General features: G+C 42.0%; 1 protein-coding gene and 1 long non-coding RNA gene across 5 annotated transcripts in view; both read right to left on the reverse strand.

Annotated features, from left to right (window-relative positions):
* The window catches only part of SLC44A5 (solute carrier family 44 member 5), a 72,098-nt gene extending 67,588 nt beyond the window's left edge, over positions 1-4,510 (reverse strand). For 2 of the 4 annotated variants that reach the window (XM_042031022.1, XM_042031021.1), the window contains exon 1: positions 3,630-3,891. In XM_042031022.1, the coding sequence (XP_041886956.1) occupies positions 3,630-3,867 (238 nt within the window). In that variant the 5' untranslated portion in view covers positions 3,868-3,891. Of the gene's footprint in view, positions 1-3,629; positions 3,892-3,949; positions 4,166-4,375 lie in introns of those variants that run through there. The other 2 variants (XM_042031026.1, XM_042031025.1) reach the window with 2 other exon arrangements.
* Positions 4,511-10,399: 5,889 nt separating this feature from the next.
* Positions 10,400-15,778, reverse strand: LOC121665982. Its single transcript, XR_006016531.1, has 3 exons — positions 15,658-15,778; positions 13,525-13,641; positions 10,400-10,770 (listed from the first exon to the last, which is right to left on the reverse strand). It is a non-coding gene; the product is annotated as an uncharacterized LOC121665982 (long non-coding RNA).
* Between the last annotated feature and the right edge of the window lie 17 nt (positions 15,779-15,795).

Raw genomic sequence — 15,795 nt, forward strand, 5'->3', positions numbered from 1 at the left:
ATCCTCTTTCAGTTAAAAACCATGGCCCCTTGTCCTGTCTATAGAAACCTTGGGGGAAACAAAAAGAAAAAAAAAAAAAAAGAGGGGGTAAAAAAAAAAAAGTTTTTCTCCATCTTTCTTACAAACCCCCTTTACCTCTTTATATATATCAAAAAGCTGAACAATCTCAACTCTTTTAGTCTTTCCTCATAGGAGAGGTGCTCCAGCCTGCTAATCATCTTCATGGCCCTCCTATGGACCTGCTCAAACAGATCCGTGTCTTGCCTGTGTTCGGAATGCTGGAGACAGATGCAGTACCTTCAGGTGGGGTCTCACCACAGTGGAGTAGAGGGGCAGAATTACCTCCCTCAACCTGGTGCCCCACTTCTCTTGATGGAGCCCAGGACACAACTGGCTTTCTGGGTTGCAAGTGCGCATTGCCAGGTTATGGCCAATTTTTCATCCACCAGTACCCCAAGTCCTTCTTCTGCAGCATTGCTCTCAAACCATTCATCTCCCAGCTTGTGCTGATAATGGGGATCACCTGACCCAAGTGCAGGACCTTGCACTTGGCCTTGCTTGACTTCAAGCAGCTTGCAGCTCCTCAAGCCTGTCACGGCCCCCCTGAATGGCATCCCTTCCTTTTAGTGTATCAACTGAACCACTCACCTTGGTGTCATCTGCAATTGTGCTGAGGGTACACTCAATCTCATTTATTTTGTTGATGTACATACCAAATAGCATTGGTTTCAGTACAAACACCACTCATTACTGGTTCCCACTTGGATACTGAACTGACTGTAACTCTTGGGACACGGATGTTGTGGAGGACCACAGAACCAGATAAAAAAATGAAGCGGCATGCTAAGAGAGAAAGTTTTCACTCAAAAAGACCTGTCTGCAGTAAAAAAACCCCGTAGAAAATATTACGAAGTGTTGCTTTTAAAATTATTTCTCTGTTTTTCTGCCCAGCCTCCCAAATTTATTCCATAGTGAATTGTTTTATGTAAAACTAGGATGTTGGCAAAATCAGGTACGTCTGAAGCTCTGTAACTAGGTTCAGTAGATCTGCTCAAAGAGTAAATGATCTATCCCGCCTAAAACATGCACTGCAAAGCCTAGACGAAGCAGACCAAATTTATGTCAAAGAAAGGCTTAAGCCATTTGAATCTGCGATTCACATATTTCCCATACTTCTGAGTATATTAAAATATTTAAAAAGTGTTAAACTGAGTTTCATTTTTGACATGAACCTACCCCACTGGTATGAAATTTGAACCTCAGAAGGCAAAATGAATTACATACCACATGCACAAGGATTTACCAGCAGGAGCTAAGGAAGCTATATCTGCAGTAGTGTCACAGGCAATAGCTTCCACATCATATGACACTGCTGTGGCTAAATAGCCCATTTTCCTCAGATTGAGGATGTCCTTCCTGCATGGTACATACGTGTAACTGGAGGAAATTAAGAATGGCAAATGCAGGCCAAGTGACCAGAATGACATCTTGATAGAAGTTACACAGTTCCTCAAAAATTCTCCCAAGTGAAACAGAACTTCCCCAACTTGGGAACATAAACAAATAGAATTCTTCTATGGAGAAACTTAACATGATCAGTTCACAGCAGTAACTAGGAAATCATAAGACTCAAATTTTGGTTGCATCCACTACTGGCAAAAAAATCATAGGCAAGTAGTTTTTCCTAGAGAAGATCTAAACATGCAGATATAAAAAAGCTAGATGAATTTGAGTTGGGAGTAATAACATTGGGCACTTCATAACCTTCTCAATGTTTCTTAAAATAGTGATTAAAAGTTTTTTTTAAAGATGTCATCATCCCTTTGGCCTTCAGTGGCCATTTGTAAGGTAAAACTGAACTGCAGTTCACTGCTATAGGAAATTGTTTATGGGACAATCACTGATTCTACTATGAAGAAAAAAATAATTTCAACATTCATATGACAGCATTTAATATTGCAGTCACATAAAAGAAAAGTACTACTTCACTTAAAAAATAAAGACCACACTCATAAATAATGCACTGGAGTAATCTCTTCGAAAGAATCAGACTGATGCCACAAGTTAAAAAACTTTGAGAAGAATTTGCCTTTGTCATTTATAAATGCTGTGAGGAATTCTTGAGATTCCAAAGAGGGAAGTTTAGGACATCTATACCTCTGAAAAATATACGTGCCAGCTAATAAATAACCAGTTGCTGGCAAAGACAGCAAAGTCAAGAGGATAACTATTACAACAACCTAATTTAAAAGGAAAACCATATTATCTATGCTCAATTTGAAAATGCTGCACTTGCTGTTTTATAAGTCCTTAACATTATGGGATCTAACAAGGGAAAAAACCTTGCTTCCCAACACAAGAATAGAGTAATTGCTCAAGACTTTTACAAATGTAGTAACACAATAAACATTACCCCTATTAATATCCATACATGTAGATAAACTAAAAGGAAGTAAATGCACTGATGGAACAGCTCAAATAGCAAAAATTCTACAATTCTTCAGAATATTGCCTTCCTCCCTAAAGTTGAGTAAAAAGATTCACCCTTTCTTACCCATGTAACATGCTTTCAAAATGAAGTTTAAAAAATTACTGTATTATGACAGTAAAACACTTGGTAGCTCCCACCATGACTTTACCAGAGTGTTCTTTCTTACAAATGGCAATTGAGGAAGAATACGTAGCACTTACTGAACTCTATTTGGAAGCTGTTTTTCCCTTCCTGAATACTGTGTTCCTGCTCTTCCTTCAGAATAATACTTCCACTCTTTCTACCATCAGTGCTGAATATCTATGATCCTAGGCCTACAGTCTCTCTGCAGTAACCTGCAAAACCATTTGAATTCCATAGGAGTAGAAAAAGGTTCTCTCGGAAGTTAAATTATTTCAGACTCACCAATTTTGATTTCACCTTTGCTTTGTGGCTTGTCTTCCCTCTCTAAAGGCTTTTTTTTGTTTCTTTTCATTTCCCTTTTTCGAAGGAAGCCAAGCCATCTTTCCTTTAGTCAGATCAAGGTTCAGACCATGGCAGTGAATTAAAAACCAGATTTTTCCAAGGTGTAAACATGTCACATAGCATGCCTGTGCCACCGAGGCAAAGGCTGCTTTATCAAGCCACGTTTACCCTTTTCTGTAATTCGGCTCATTGCTGGAGGCCTCCAGGGCTCCCGGAGCAGCAGACTTGTTCTAAGAGGGTTTGCTCATTCTGCACGTTTGTTTTGCCATGGAAATCTCGCGCACACTGGAAGAGGAAATCGGCTTTGTAGCGACACCTTCAAACAGCCTAAGCAGCTTTGCAAACCCCATGTCCCCCATCGCAAATACATCGCCTTCCAAGGAGCAATTAAAGCAGAGCCCAAACACCCAGATGAAGTTCTGCCCCCGGTGACCTTCCCGCGGCGCCGGCTGGCAGGACCAGCGGGAAGCTCCCGCTGCACGCGCCCCAAACACCAGCAGCCCACAGGTACCACATCTCAGCGGGCTCCGCCCCCGCACACCGCTCCGGGCACCCCACGGCCCCTGGCCCCGCACACCGCTTCAGGCGCCCCACAGTCGGCTCGGCTCGGCTCGCGCACCTGCCGCCTGGCCCCTCTCTGCCCCAGAACACGGACAAAGCGGCTACAACGCACCTGCTCCCGCGGCGGGGGCGGCGGCGGAAGCTCCAGGTCTACCCGCCCCCATCTCTGCGCCCACCGGCTCTTTCCCTGAACCGATCGTCCTGCTTGCTCCAGGCCGGGCGAGGTGCTCCGGCGTCCCGGGGTCTACCTCCGACACGGGGGACCCTGCGCCCACCGCGCCCCCACATTCGTCAAGGGAAACAAACTCCGTCTGCCTCTGGCCGCCGCCGCCCGCCGGGCGGATCCGCATTGTAAACAGGCCGGAGGGCAGCGCAGGCGGCGGCGGCCCCCGCCCCAGCACCGGCGCTCGCCCCGCCGTGCCCCGCGCTCACCGTAGAGATGTGCGGAGGCTTCGCCCTTCCTCGCCATCGTCTCTCGGTGCCCTCCGCGCCGGCACCGCCGGGGCACAGCCAGGGGCTCGGCGCCTCCGCCCGCCGCTCAGCGCGTTCTTTGTTGCCGTGAAGGCATGAGAGGCAGCGGCGGCCGGGCAGTCTCCAGCTCCGCTCTGCCGCGGCCGCCCGCAGCACCGCCCGCACCCCGCGCCCACCCTCCCGTCCCGCCGGCTCCGCGGCGACGCCTGCGCCGACCCGCGGGGGCGGTGCCGGTGCCCGGGTCGCGAGGAGGGGGGTGCGGGCGGAGCGGCCGCGCCGAGGGCCGGCGAGGGGCACGGGGATGAGCCGCGCGTCGCCAACTTCGCTTGGGCCCGGCGGCAACTTCGGCATCCGGTGAGAGCGGGGCCAGACCCAGCGGGGCCGTACCTGGCAGGGCGGTTTCCATCCTCCCGCACCAACCGCCGCTGCCCGCAGCCGGGTGCGCTGCCCGTCTATGCCCCTGCCCTGCGCAGAACCCGGAGGTGTTGCCGCTGGTGGGAAGCGGCCGGCCGGCCCTGAAGCCGCTCGCCTCCCGCCCGGGCCCCGGCGGGAAGCACCTCCCTTGGCGGAGCTGTCCGTGCCGCCCGTGCTGAGCGCCGGGCCGGCCAGGCCGCCCGCGGGCAGCGGTCTCGTGCCCAGCAGCCGGCACGGGCTCCCGGGGCTGGAGGAGGGCGAAGCGCTCTTGTGTGCTCACCGGCAACAGTGCGACTGTCTCCCGACGGGGGGGAATTCTGTTGCTTCTGGGTTGGGGCATTTTCATGATTCAGTCAAAAAACATCCTCAATACTGAGAAATACAGATTTCTGGTCATCAACTTTCCTTCAGTTGACATCCTCCTCCCTGCGTTGTATCTGAATGGGGCAACGGACACTTACGAGCCATTAGTCTGATTGCTGAGATTCTTTTACAGTCGTGACAGCACAAATCATCACTACAGCAAAAGGCCACTATACACAGATGTCACAATGCTATTAGTCTGTTGTCACTAAGTCCAACACACAGAATATTTCGTAAAAGAAAACATTTTGAAATGACAGAAGTGCACCTGTTGGCCATTACTTACATTTTCAGATATGACCTTTAGAGGAAAAGTTATTTTCTGAGGCTTGCAAATAAAGGTACCCTTTCAAAAATTGGCTAAGACCTCAGAAGCACATGACTCATTTATTTATGAGTAAATTAATGTCCACAGATCATGGAAGTTGTTGCTATGCTTGTATTAAAACGTAAACCAATCACCTGTGCATTGGTGAGGGTACGTGACTCTTACATGGTCCGTGCATCATCAGGTCTTGTAGAGCTAGCTGCCTTGGCTAGTTTCAAGAAAACTAAATCAGGCATATGTATGACCTTATCCATCCTCCCAGAGGTCTCAGTTCAGGCCAATTGCTCCAACAATTACTGAATTTCACATATGTAGTTTTGTCTGCTAGTAGTGAAAATACTGGGGGGAGTTATTCCCCCCCCCCCCAATATATTGAATTGTTAGAATTTATACTTCTAAATACTGTGTTTTCAAATGAGTACTTGCTTCCATCAGTCATCTCACTTCATCACAGTATTACCTGGGCAGAGGTTTATGATTCTGTGCACTGCTTGTGGTCTACAAATTTGGTAAGAGTTCTTTTTTAACCTAGCCCCCTATCATCTAGGCCACCTACCTAGCCTAGCTACCCAAGATGCCTGTCTGTGTTCCAGGACATGGACATGAAGTAAATACCTGATGTGGAAAAAGGCTGACATACTTTGCTATCTACGAAGAAATCCTTATTTCATCTCAGTGATGTTGACTAGGAAAACAATTCAGACAACCTCATCTACAGAAGAAAGAGCTTCTTGTGTCAAAGACTGAGTCAAACATGAGAAAAGCGGCATAGGACAGCTTTGTAAGAATGAAGGAGGTATATTAATGTCTTCTGGCTCATTCTGATAACGCATGGCAACCTAAAGGTAGCAGGGCATGACCAGATTTGATAGTCAGAGCTTAAGTAGCATTCTTGAGGAGGCCTCAGTATTATTCTACAGCTCAGTGTTGTTCTGTTCCCCTTGTGCAGAGGAATGTATCTATATATATAGCCTACCTTCAAGAATGAATATTGGAATCTCAACAATAAAAAACATAGGTAATACAGTTAGTATAGCCTGTTCTACAAATAAATATTTAGGATATATAAGTATCACATGTTATATGTCTAATATGTAATACAGAGCATATACAATGTCTATATTGTGTCTATACTAGAAAGTTTTTATAATACAGTATTTATATCCTCCAGGAGAAGAAGTAACTTTCGACTTGGTTCGGACTATCAGTGTTGCCTATCCCTGGTCTTAAGATTAAGAACCAAACACGGTTTAAGGGAAAAGGGAAAGGGAAAATAAATACTTTGGTATTTATTTAAGGATCCTTAAAGGTGAAGACTTCGTCCAGGTGGAATGCACCAAAATGCACACGGAAATGCACCCAAAATGCGCCCCAAAAATGCATGCTCACCCACGATAGATCACATATACAATTTATAGACTTCGCAAATTAGCGTATCTATCAAAGATTCCCCAATGAGAAGCTTAAACAAATAGCGTGATACTTCCCCATCCTGAAGAATTCCCCCCTGGATGGGCCTCTATCTTAGTCTACAGGATGTGTTCTAGAGAGGACCTTAGTTTCTCAGGATAGCATAGGACTTTCTGGCCCCGACTGTGAGGCCTCCAGGATGTTTGGTCTCCTTCCTGGCTTAACGGAATATTAGGACTATGCTAAATTATTGGGCTTAAGGAATTACAAATATGCATGCTAAAAGCACTGAGGATACATAAAAGCTATAAAAGGGTATATAAAAGGTACATAAAAGAAAAGGCAAAAAATCATCATGGCATCATCAGAACCAAGGAATAACCTAAAAATACACTAAAATAAGAGAGAAAACTTGCTAAAAAGAATTCAAAAGGTTAGAATAGTGCTAAACACTACAAGGTATCTATTCAGATAGATGGCAGATTATATAAGGAGACCACTTTGAGACACAGCAGATCATCTTTGTATATTTGTGTTTCTCTGAAGGGCCTGAGAAATGGCAGAAGGAAGCCACCAGGACTAGACAGAATGAAAACAGCAGTAGCTACAAACAAGGAGGAATATTCCTATATTCCTATAACCTATCAAAATAGGGAACAGTTGTGTTCAAGTGAGTAAATTATAAAGGATCACAAAATTTGGCACGTTAAGTGTGGAAGAACAGTAAGGCAGGCCAAAAACGTTTGAGCATTAATTTGCAAAACGTATGGATGCTAAAAAGAATCCTTTTTCTAAAGGCCAAGAGGAGGAAGAGAATACATAGAGTTAATAGGATATTTTCCTTGATATTTTTCTTAAGCCTCCTATGCACATATAGACTTGAAGGTGGTAAACATTTTGAAAATTTTTGAAAATACTTCTGATGAAAATTCATAAAACTGCAGACCTTGCCTCTGCATGCTGCAAACAGTGAAAACTACAATCATGCAGACAAATTTGGAATATGTGATATATTGGGAAGTATAATTTCTGTAAAGAGAAGTCAAGGCTCAGAGAACTACTGAAGACTTCCCAAGGAGACAGCAGACATGAAAATAAGGGAATACAGCTGATTTTCAGGTTATTTGGATTTCTGAAAACATTCCACAAGGTTCCTCATGAAAAAGTTTTAAATCAAATAAGACACCATAGAGGGAAAAGTCCTTTTCTGGCTAAAAATTGTTAAAGGGTGTTAGAAGGGTCTGTCATTTCTTGCAGCTCCAGGACCCCTCCTGTCCTGCCCAGCCGCTGGAGCCCAGGCTGGTGCCTGGGGACACAGGGTCCCTGCCAGGCAGAGTGACGTGGCTGCCGCCGCCTTCCTGTTTGTGGTGCCACAGATGAGGCACAGTCTTCAACAGCACCTACATGCAGGACTTACCTTCACCTCCAGCACAGAGCACAGGCAGCCATGTCCTCTCCCCTCTTGGGCTGGCAGAGACAAAAGGTCACTAGTGCAGGCGCTCACAAGACTCCCTGGATGCCCAAGCACATGAACATTCACCCAGTACCCTTGCCCAGATCCCAGCCTTCTTACCTGCCTCAGGAGCACCTTATTTCCAGGCTGGTTCAGCTTGATGCTTGCTGCAAACGTATTTCACTCACACATCCCACAGGCACTCCACACTCACAGGTCACCATGGATGACAGGATGGATCCCTGTCTGTCTGCTCACCTGACGTCTCCCATTCATTAGCAAGTCCAGCTTGAAGTTTGCCAGGAAATGAGACACGCACACCCACTATGGGGAAGATACTGGCACCCTCAGCATCCAGCGCCATGCACACGGGCTGTGACATGTGGTCACGCTCCGGCTACTGGTGCTGAACCCCTCACTCACCTCACCCACACCAGTCCCTCCCAGTGGAAGATTTTCAGGACGTGCACTGCTCCCACCGCAGCAGCTGGCAGCTAAGACCTCCCACCACTCCAGTAGCAGATACTGAGGCCTCCCTGACACCAGCAGCACCAGTGGGTACCCACATTCCCAAATGTAACCTTGGTACCAAATCCATTCAAGGAGGACCCTCAGTAGCTGCCACTTCATCCTTACAACACACATACATACGGGATAGTGAGATTGGGCTCAGTCAGACAAGTGTACTTACTGCCCTTTTTAACATGACTAGTCCATTTAATAGCCCATTCTTTATTTTCTCATCTGTTCCTCCAGATGCCCTTCCCCTGCACATTCCTTCATTAGTTTGAATAGCTCCACAGATCCATTTCCAACATTATGGACCCTCAGGTTTGCATCTCATCAGGTGCAAAGTTTGCCTGCAGTTTACTGAGAGGCAGTTTGTTTCTTGTATTTGTCACTGTTACCTTTGACTGTCAAGTTTGTGTCTCCAAATTTTCTTTGTGGCTTTCCACCTTTTCTTGTTATCTCACTTGACAAGACCTTTGATCAGATAACCATACTGAAATAAACATTCCTCATCAGTTAATATGACTGTCTGATTTGTGTCTCATCCCTGCCTCCCTTACCATTTGTCAGTCAGGTCTCTGTCTCTTTATGTTCTTGTTTATGGCTTCCTCCTTTTCTTGTTCTCCATTTCTGCACTGAAAAGATTAATGACCAGATATCCTTAAAGAAGCACACATTTTCCTTCCACATAACCTTATGATTTTTTTTTTTTTTTTAATTTGAAGACTAAATCAAAAATGTGTTAAATTGGTGGAGTCACCCATGGAATCTCAAAGGCTTGTATGTTGGGACTCTTGTTCCAGATACTCATCAAAGATTTTAAAAAGGAGAGGAATACTGAAGTGGGAAAATTTGATGCCAATAGTTATGGGGCTGAAAGAATTTCAGATAAGCTCAGGGCAAATAAAATGTAAAATGACACAGACAAGGGGTGCAGAGAAATAATTACATACAAAGATGAGCTTTGAGTAGACCATTACATCCCACATCTTGTTATCATAGATATTATACAAAACTTTTCACTGTTCAGAGGTAGTAAAAAAAAAGGTAACAGAAAATCACACAAAAAGAGCACAGAACTTATACTCTTATCTTTTTGCAAGAACATGAGTGACTTTATGATTCTGATTCTTTGACACAAAGCTAAGACATTGTAGAAAGTACTCAAAGAGGATTATTCAGCTTGGAAAAGAAATGGCTATGGGGGTATGAAGATATTTTTCTATTAAATCTTTGACCCAAAGAGGGTGACTGCCTCAAAGATGGTTCAGTGCCTGCTTGAATTCAAGTAGTAGGGATGACAAATGAATTTAGCAGCTGTCTGATTAAAAAGAAGCAAGCTGAAGTGGTTCTTCATAGTGTAGAAACTAAGCTGTGGTTCCCAACACATTCAAAAAGCAACCAGTCAAGTTAATGGAAGAGACATCTATGAAGCATTATTAAACACAGAGGTATCACCTCCAGCTCAGGAAACTTACAAACTGAAAAAATTTTGGAAGGTATAAAAAATTTTGAAAAAAAAAAAAAAAAAAAAGATAAAAAGAATCACTGCGTTATTGGTAAATGATATGTTCTGGAACCATTTCCTGACCATTCTTTGTTGCACTGCCATAAACTGGATACTATGCCAGATGAACCTTTGGTCTGACCTGGTACAAGTCTTGTTGCTTCCACGGCAAAATGAGCTTCAGCTATTCATGTTGCAAAGGGCATTGTTTGGGGCATTGTTTGTCACATGAACGTTATATGAAAATCTCAATCACCACCTTCTTGTGCTCATATGGTCAATTCCATTATTCTTCTTCCAGAATCTCCAACCCAAGATTTCTCCCCTTCTTTGCTTTTTCACTGCATGTGCCTCAAAAGGGCTATAATCTCAGCTAGTGTTTCTAAACTCTACCTTATACAATTCAACAACAAGCAACACCTATAATCATTATTGAATTCTGTCTTTATTATGCAGGCTTACGTTCTGTCAGCTGATACAGAAACTGAACTCTTGTGATTTAAGGCATGTTTTACTTTGTGTTTTTATCATTTGCTGCCCTTACTAAAAATAAGTATACACATTTTACTATAAAATTAGTGTCTACATTGTATCAATACAGATTTACATGGTTAGGTTCTTGTACACTATTAAATGTTAGCACTGGTATGGTCCTGCAGAGCCACAAATGGAGTGTTACAATATAAATGTTTATTAAAATCCCACCCACCGTACTGTCACGGTGCTGCTTATTTGGTACCTCACCTTTAGTCAGCTTGGGCTGGCAGAGTTGTGACTTCACTGTTCCGGGTTCTAACCTACAATTGTTAAATTCATTTGAGAGAGATATGTTCGCTACAACTGGACTTTTATTAATATCTGATTCTACAAGAAGAAATGTACCAAACAGTATATCTTGAGGATTTTTAGGCTGCTAATGTGCCATCTGCAGCATGTTTAGTGCAAAAATGTCCTAGATGCTTCCTTTACACATGGCTAGATCTACCTCTATTTCTTAATGATTAACTTATCTTTCATGCAAGCAAAAGCCATGCTTGTCTAAGTAAGTACTTGTTTCTTAAAGCAGTTAGTCCCAAAAAAGTCTCATCATACTTTAAAAAAAAAATTAGGACAGGTGATTTTTACACTAAGGTGTGGTTCAAAAGTTAATCTTCTGAGCTTTCTACTGACTTTCTGTTTCTTCAGAAAGTCAATAGAGAGCAAAATTATTACAGGGTGCCACTGTTTGTTTTTTATTTGTTCTCAAGCTCTGTACATCTGTCCCTTCTCTTTCCTTACAGTTCATGTTTGATAGTCACATGAATATAACACAGTGTGGTTTTATGACATTTAGGAAAAATATTTGATGTGTTTACATATAGTAGTCAAAATAAGAAACTTTCAAGACTTAGAGCAGCTATGACTTTGTAATTTAATAAGACTGAAAATTTTAAATTAAGTACTGTTTGTGACACCCAGGAATTAAACAATATAAAAATATACTTGAAAATGTTTTAATTCAAGAATCACATTCTCTTGATTTTAGATCATTCAGAAGTTTCCATAAAGGTGCTTTCCTTTTTTGTTTTTCCCCACCAATAAATTTACTGCTTTAAAAACCATGAAAAAAAAAAACCCAAACCCCCCCCCCCCCCCCAACTAAATGCCAAGACAACCCAAGACAAAATACAAATATCACAAGAGCTTGCAACAGAAGTTTAGGAAAAAATGTTTGGTTTAATATATTTTAAGTTACTATTGTATCAGGGATCAAAGAAAAGCAAAACATTATATCCTAATTCTATTAAGAAGAAGTTACCATGCTTGTTGCATTGCACTACATCAAAAATTATTCTGCTTTATAGATCATGAATTCAGGACCTACACACTAAATTTTACTATGTTTGTTTACTGCAGTAACTTCAGTAAACAAACACAAAAGTAAAAAAGTAAACTTTTAGTACACAAATCACTGCAGAAAATTCTAGTTGCTTTCCATTTCTAAAACGAAAGTTCATTAACAAATGGTAAAATCCTGTTTATTGTTAACAATTAAAAAAAACCCCAAACCTGTGAAACACTAAAAATTACTAATAAAAATTAACACTTCAGTCTAGAATAGAGTTGCTAACTTTAAGGGATAAGCATGCTGCTTCTGGCCAGGACAAGGTTAATTTTTGCAGTGGCCAGGAGGCACATGGCCAGGACCAAGAGGTTATTCTATATCACCTCTCGTCATTGCTGGGGTAGGGGGAAGGGGCTGCTTCTGGTTGGGGTAGTCAGGATTAATGAGCATTTTCCATGTGAATCACTGTCTCTCTTTTGCACAATTTTATTATTATTATTGTTGCAGTTACTTTTAATTTTTCTTATCTCATTGCTGTTTCCAGTAAATTGTTCTTATCTCAACCTATAATCTTTACATTTTGTGCCTCCGGTTCTCCTCTCCAGCCTGCCATAGGGGGAGGGAGAGGGGAAGAGGGAGTGAGCGAGGAGCAGCGTGGTTTGGAGAGTCTCAATGGGAGCACTAAATTAGGGAGTACCGTTCCTAAACTACGACATTACAATATCTTCAAACAACCCTATATCTAACATTACATAATAAAATTTATACTTTTTTAAGGTTTTGGGAGGAGCATGGAAAAATATGGAATTTACAGAAGTGAAATTCAGAGATCAGATTATTAATCGACCGTACAAACTTGGATTACAACTAAGCAGTGTCAAATCTTCAGCACATAATCCATTTAGCTTGCTCCTGTAAGAATGTGTCTCCCTCCATGTTTTATCATACAATTTATTGCCCTGCATACCCTTCCAAGTAACAGATGCTAAATTCTTCTCTCCAGCCTGCCACAGGAGGAGCAGAAGAGAGAGCGAGTGAGCGGCAACGTAGTTTGGAGAGTCTCAACATGACAACTAAAAATTGGGGAATACCATCCCTAAACCATGACAATGAGCTGTAGTTTGCAATGTAATAATCTTACTGTGTTTACTTGCTAAGTTATAAGTTTCAGCAGTAAGCATCATGCATTCTGCTGGTTAATATAGAAGAGAGTATTATAGATTAATAAAGCAACATACTGTGCAGTATACAATTCTTACTGTAGTAAAAGTTTTCAGAGGAGTATTAATTAAGAAATATGGCACAATAGTAAGCATTTGAGAAAATAAAAATGAAAGACAGATGCTATATTTCCTGCTTCAGAGAGAAATGCAAAAAAATCTAAGTACAACTTATGGAAATTTCTATCTGTTGTCACTCCTTACGTAAATAAGTTTGAACCTCTAAGCTATAATGGATCAGGCTTTGACAGATAACCTTGCCATCTTTCATACCCCTCAATTCCCAAATACTTAGTAGACATGGACCACCTGGGCTTTGAATTTTCTCCTCCAGATTGCCTTTGGAAAAACTATGTTGACTACATATTGCCAAAAAAATACTCATTCATTTACCCAAGGAGATGTGAAGAGAGGTAGTAAGAAAACAATTTGAAGGAGAGAAGGAAGGTAAGCAAGGGTATAGCTTCGTAAGTGCAAGCTGCATAGTGAGCAGCTGGTTTTATTACCTTAACCCAGTTGCTCCTGTCATTTAGCAGTAATGTCCTTGAACACTTTTGTCTTGGCTCCATGCACTCTTTCCTTCCTTTTTCTGGAACAACTTCTGTTCTTTAACCTCTACAACCCTGCAGGAAATCACAGATGGTTAGCAGCTTTTTACTACAGAAGCTTGCTTCCAGAAAGTATAGACATCTGTCTTCAGAAGCAAGTAGCCAATTTCACATGCAAAGATGCTTCCAGTGTAAGGCAGACCTGGAGAACAGCAGATGTTACAGTGTATTCCTGACTCAATTTGTTCAATTGGACAGTTTCAGACAACAACCTTCTCAGTCTCGGTCTACATGAACAGTTCAGTTCAGGTGAGGAGTGTAGTTTTGAGGGGAATCTCCAAATTGTCCTCACTTACTGTGCCTTACTTGATTCACAGAGAGATCTCAAAACACATGAACTGATTTTTGGATGAAATTTACTGGAAGACACAATCTAGGAGTGCACCCAACATGTTCCAGCCCCTTACTAGGGAGCACTCTGCCAAGCCTGAAGTAAAAACACTCCAAAATGTTTTATAGGTCTTGAATACTACATTTCACTGTATAAACCAAACAGCATTGTTCTGCATTACTTCCTGATGTCAGCATTCCCTCAGTGTACTGATTTATCCTGCTGTAGGGATGTCCTCAACCCAGTTCAAAGCTGCCTCTTCACCTGAAACAAAAGCTTATTCACCTACTAAAGGGATATGCATCCTCATCTCAAAGGCATCTAGAAATAATGTTGTATTTCTGATCACTGTAGGATTTAAATCACTTCCTGCAGCTAGCAACTATGCTTAGTGTACAGCATCCTTACAGATGTTTAAGCATGATCAGTCAGCTGAAGTCACTTGTTACATATCACAGGATATATAACATATGACATCAGCTTTTCATACAGACTCTGAACCCATCTATGCATCTTTAGAATTTTCATGTGTGCCATCTCCGAATATGCATGGTAAAATCCATGCCGCAAATCAAAAATTCAAACTTTAAAGCTTTCAAATGGGATTAGCATATCTCCTTATATATCATCACAACATAGTGTTGCAATGATAAATAAACTGAGGAATAAAAAGATATTGCATACACAGAAACTGCACAAATTGTTAAATAATATATAGACAGAAAATGGACTGCTCAGTAATTAAATTCCCACACTACATTCATAAACATGACCTATGGAACAGAACCCTATATAAAATGGAATACAAAATGCAGACTTTGAGCACTGGTATTTAAAAGCCCCACTACAGCTTTACATTCCAAAGGTATAGAGTACTTGAAACAGGAACATACAGAATCTTCAAAAATAATTAAGCAACATAGAGTTATAAATTATGCTTATGTCTTTTGCTCAATTACTCTTAAACTACAGGAAAAAAAATTCTACTGATATTAGAGTGAAAAAGCAGCAGCCTGTGCACTGAATCAAAGCTGCCTACGTGTCTCCCTTAGGTAATCACCTACAGTCACAACAGTATGAAGTCTATAAAACATTACAATCACCTCCTTTCAAACGGTTGATAAATATGCCCAGAAATAACTTTTGCATGGCTAGTTTTCTATCAAACTGTTTCTTTGGTATTAACTACAAAATCAATACTGTCAACTGTGAGAAACAAAACAAGCAATTAAGAACCAAACATAAAAAGGTAATAATGATGCAAAAATGTTTGTGGCATATTATTTTGTATTCTTATGCAAAATAAAATATTATCCAAAATCAAGCTTCCAGAGAAATACTTTGTTTTGTTAATTCTGTTAAAATGTCACACCAAAAAAGGAATTCGTAGAAAAATCAAGAGTGCCATTCTTCTTGAAATCGTTGTTTTAATAAACCCCTAAATAACACTGCTGTACAACAGCGAAACAATAATATTCAGAAGAGCGTATTTTAAGCACCGCAGATGATTTCCGAAAACATTGCCTTTCCTTTAAAACACAACCGGAATTAAGAGCATTTATAAATACATTTTATGTAACTATCAACACAGTTGGTAACAACTCCCGTGCGCCAGGCCCACCCACTTTCCAGTTCCTGGCACACCTCCGAAACACGAGTTTATGATTCCCTGAGGCGCAAATTACAGTAAAACTGCTTACGCGGGCTTTTCTGCTAACAGGTGAATGATGTAGGTGATTGGAGCCAGCCTAGGACACTCAGCAAACAGACAGCAAACTGGCCAAGCCTGCGGCTCGGACACCGGCCGTGTTCAGAGGACGGGCCGGTCCAGTCACAGA

The sequence above is a fragment of the Corvus kubaryi genome, unplaced genomic scaffold (assembly GCF_017639235.1).
Source record: "Corvus kubaryi isolate FWS band 111438036 unplaced genomic scaffold, C.kubaryi_AGA036_p1.0 37334, whole genome shotgun sequence".
Classification (NCBI taxonomy): domain Eukaryota; kingdom Metazoa; phylum Chordata; class Aves; order Passeriformes; family Corvidae; genus Corvus; species Corvus kubaryi.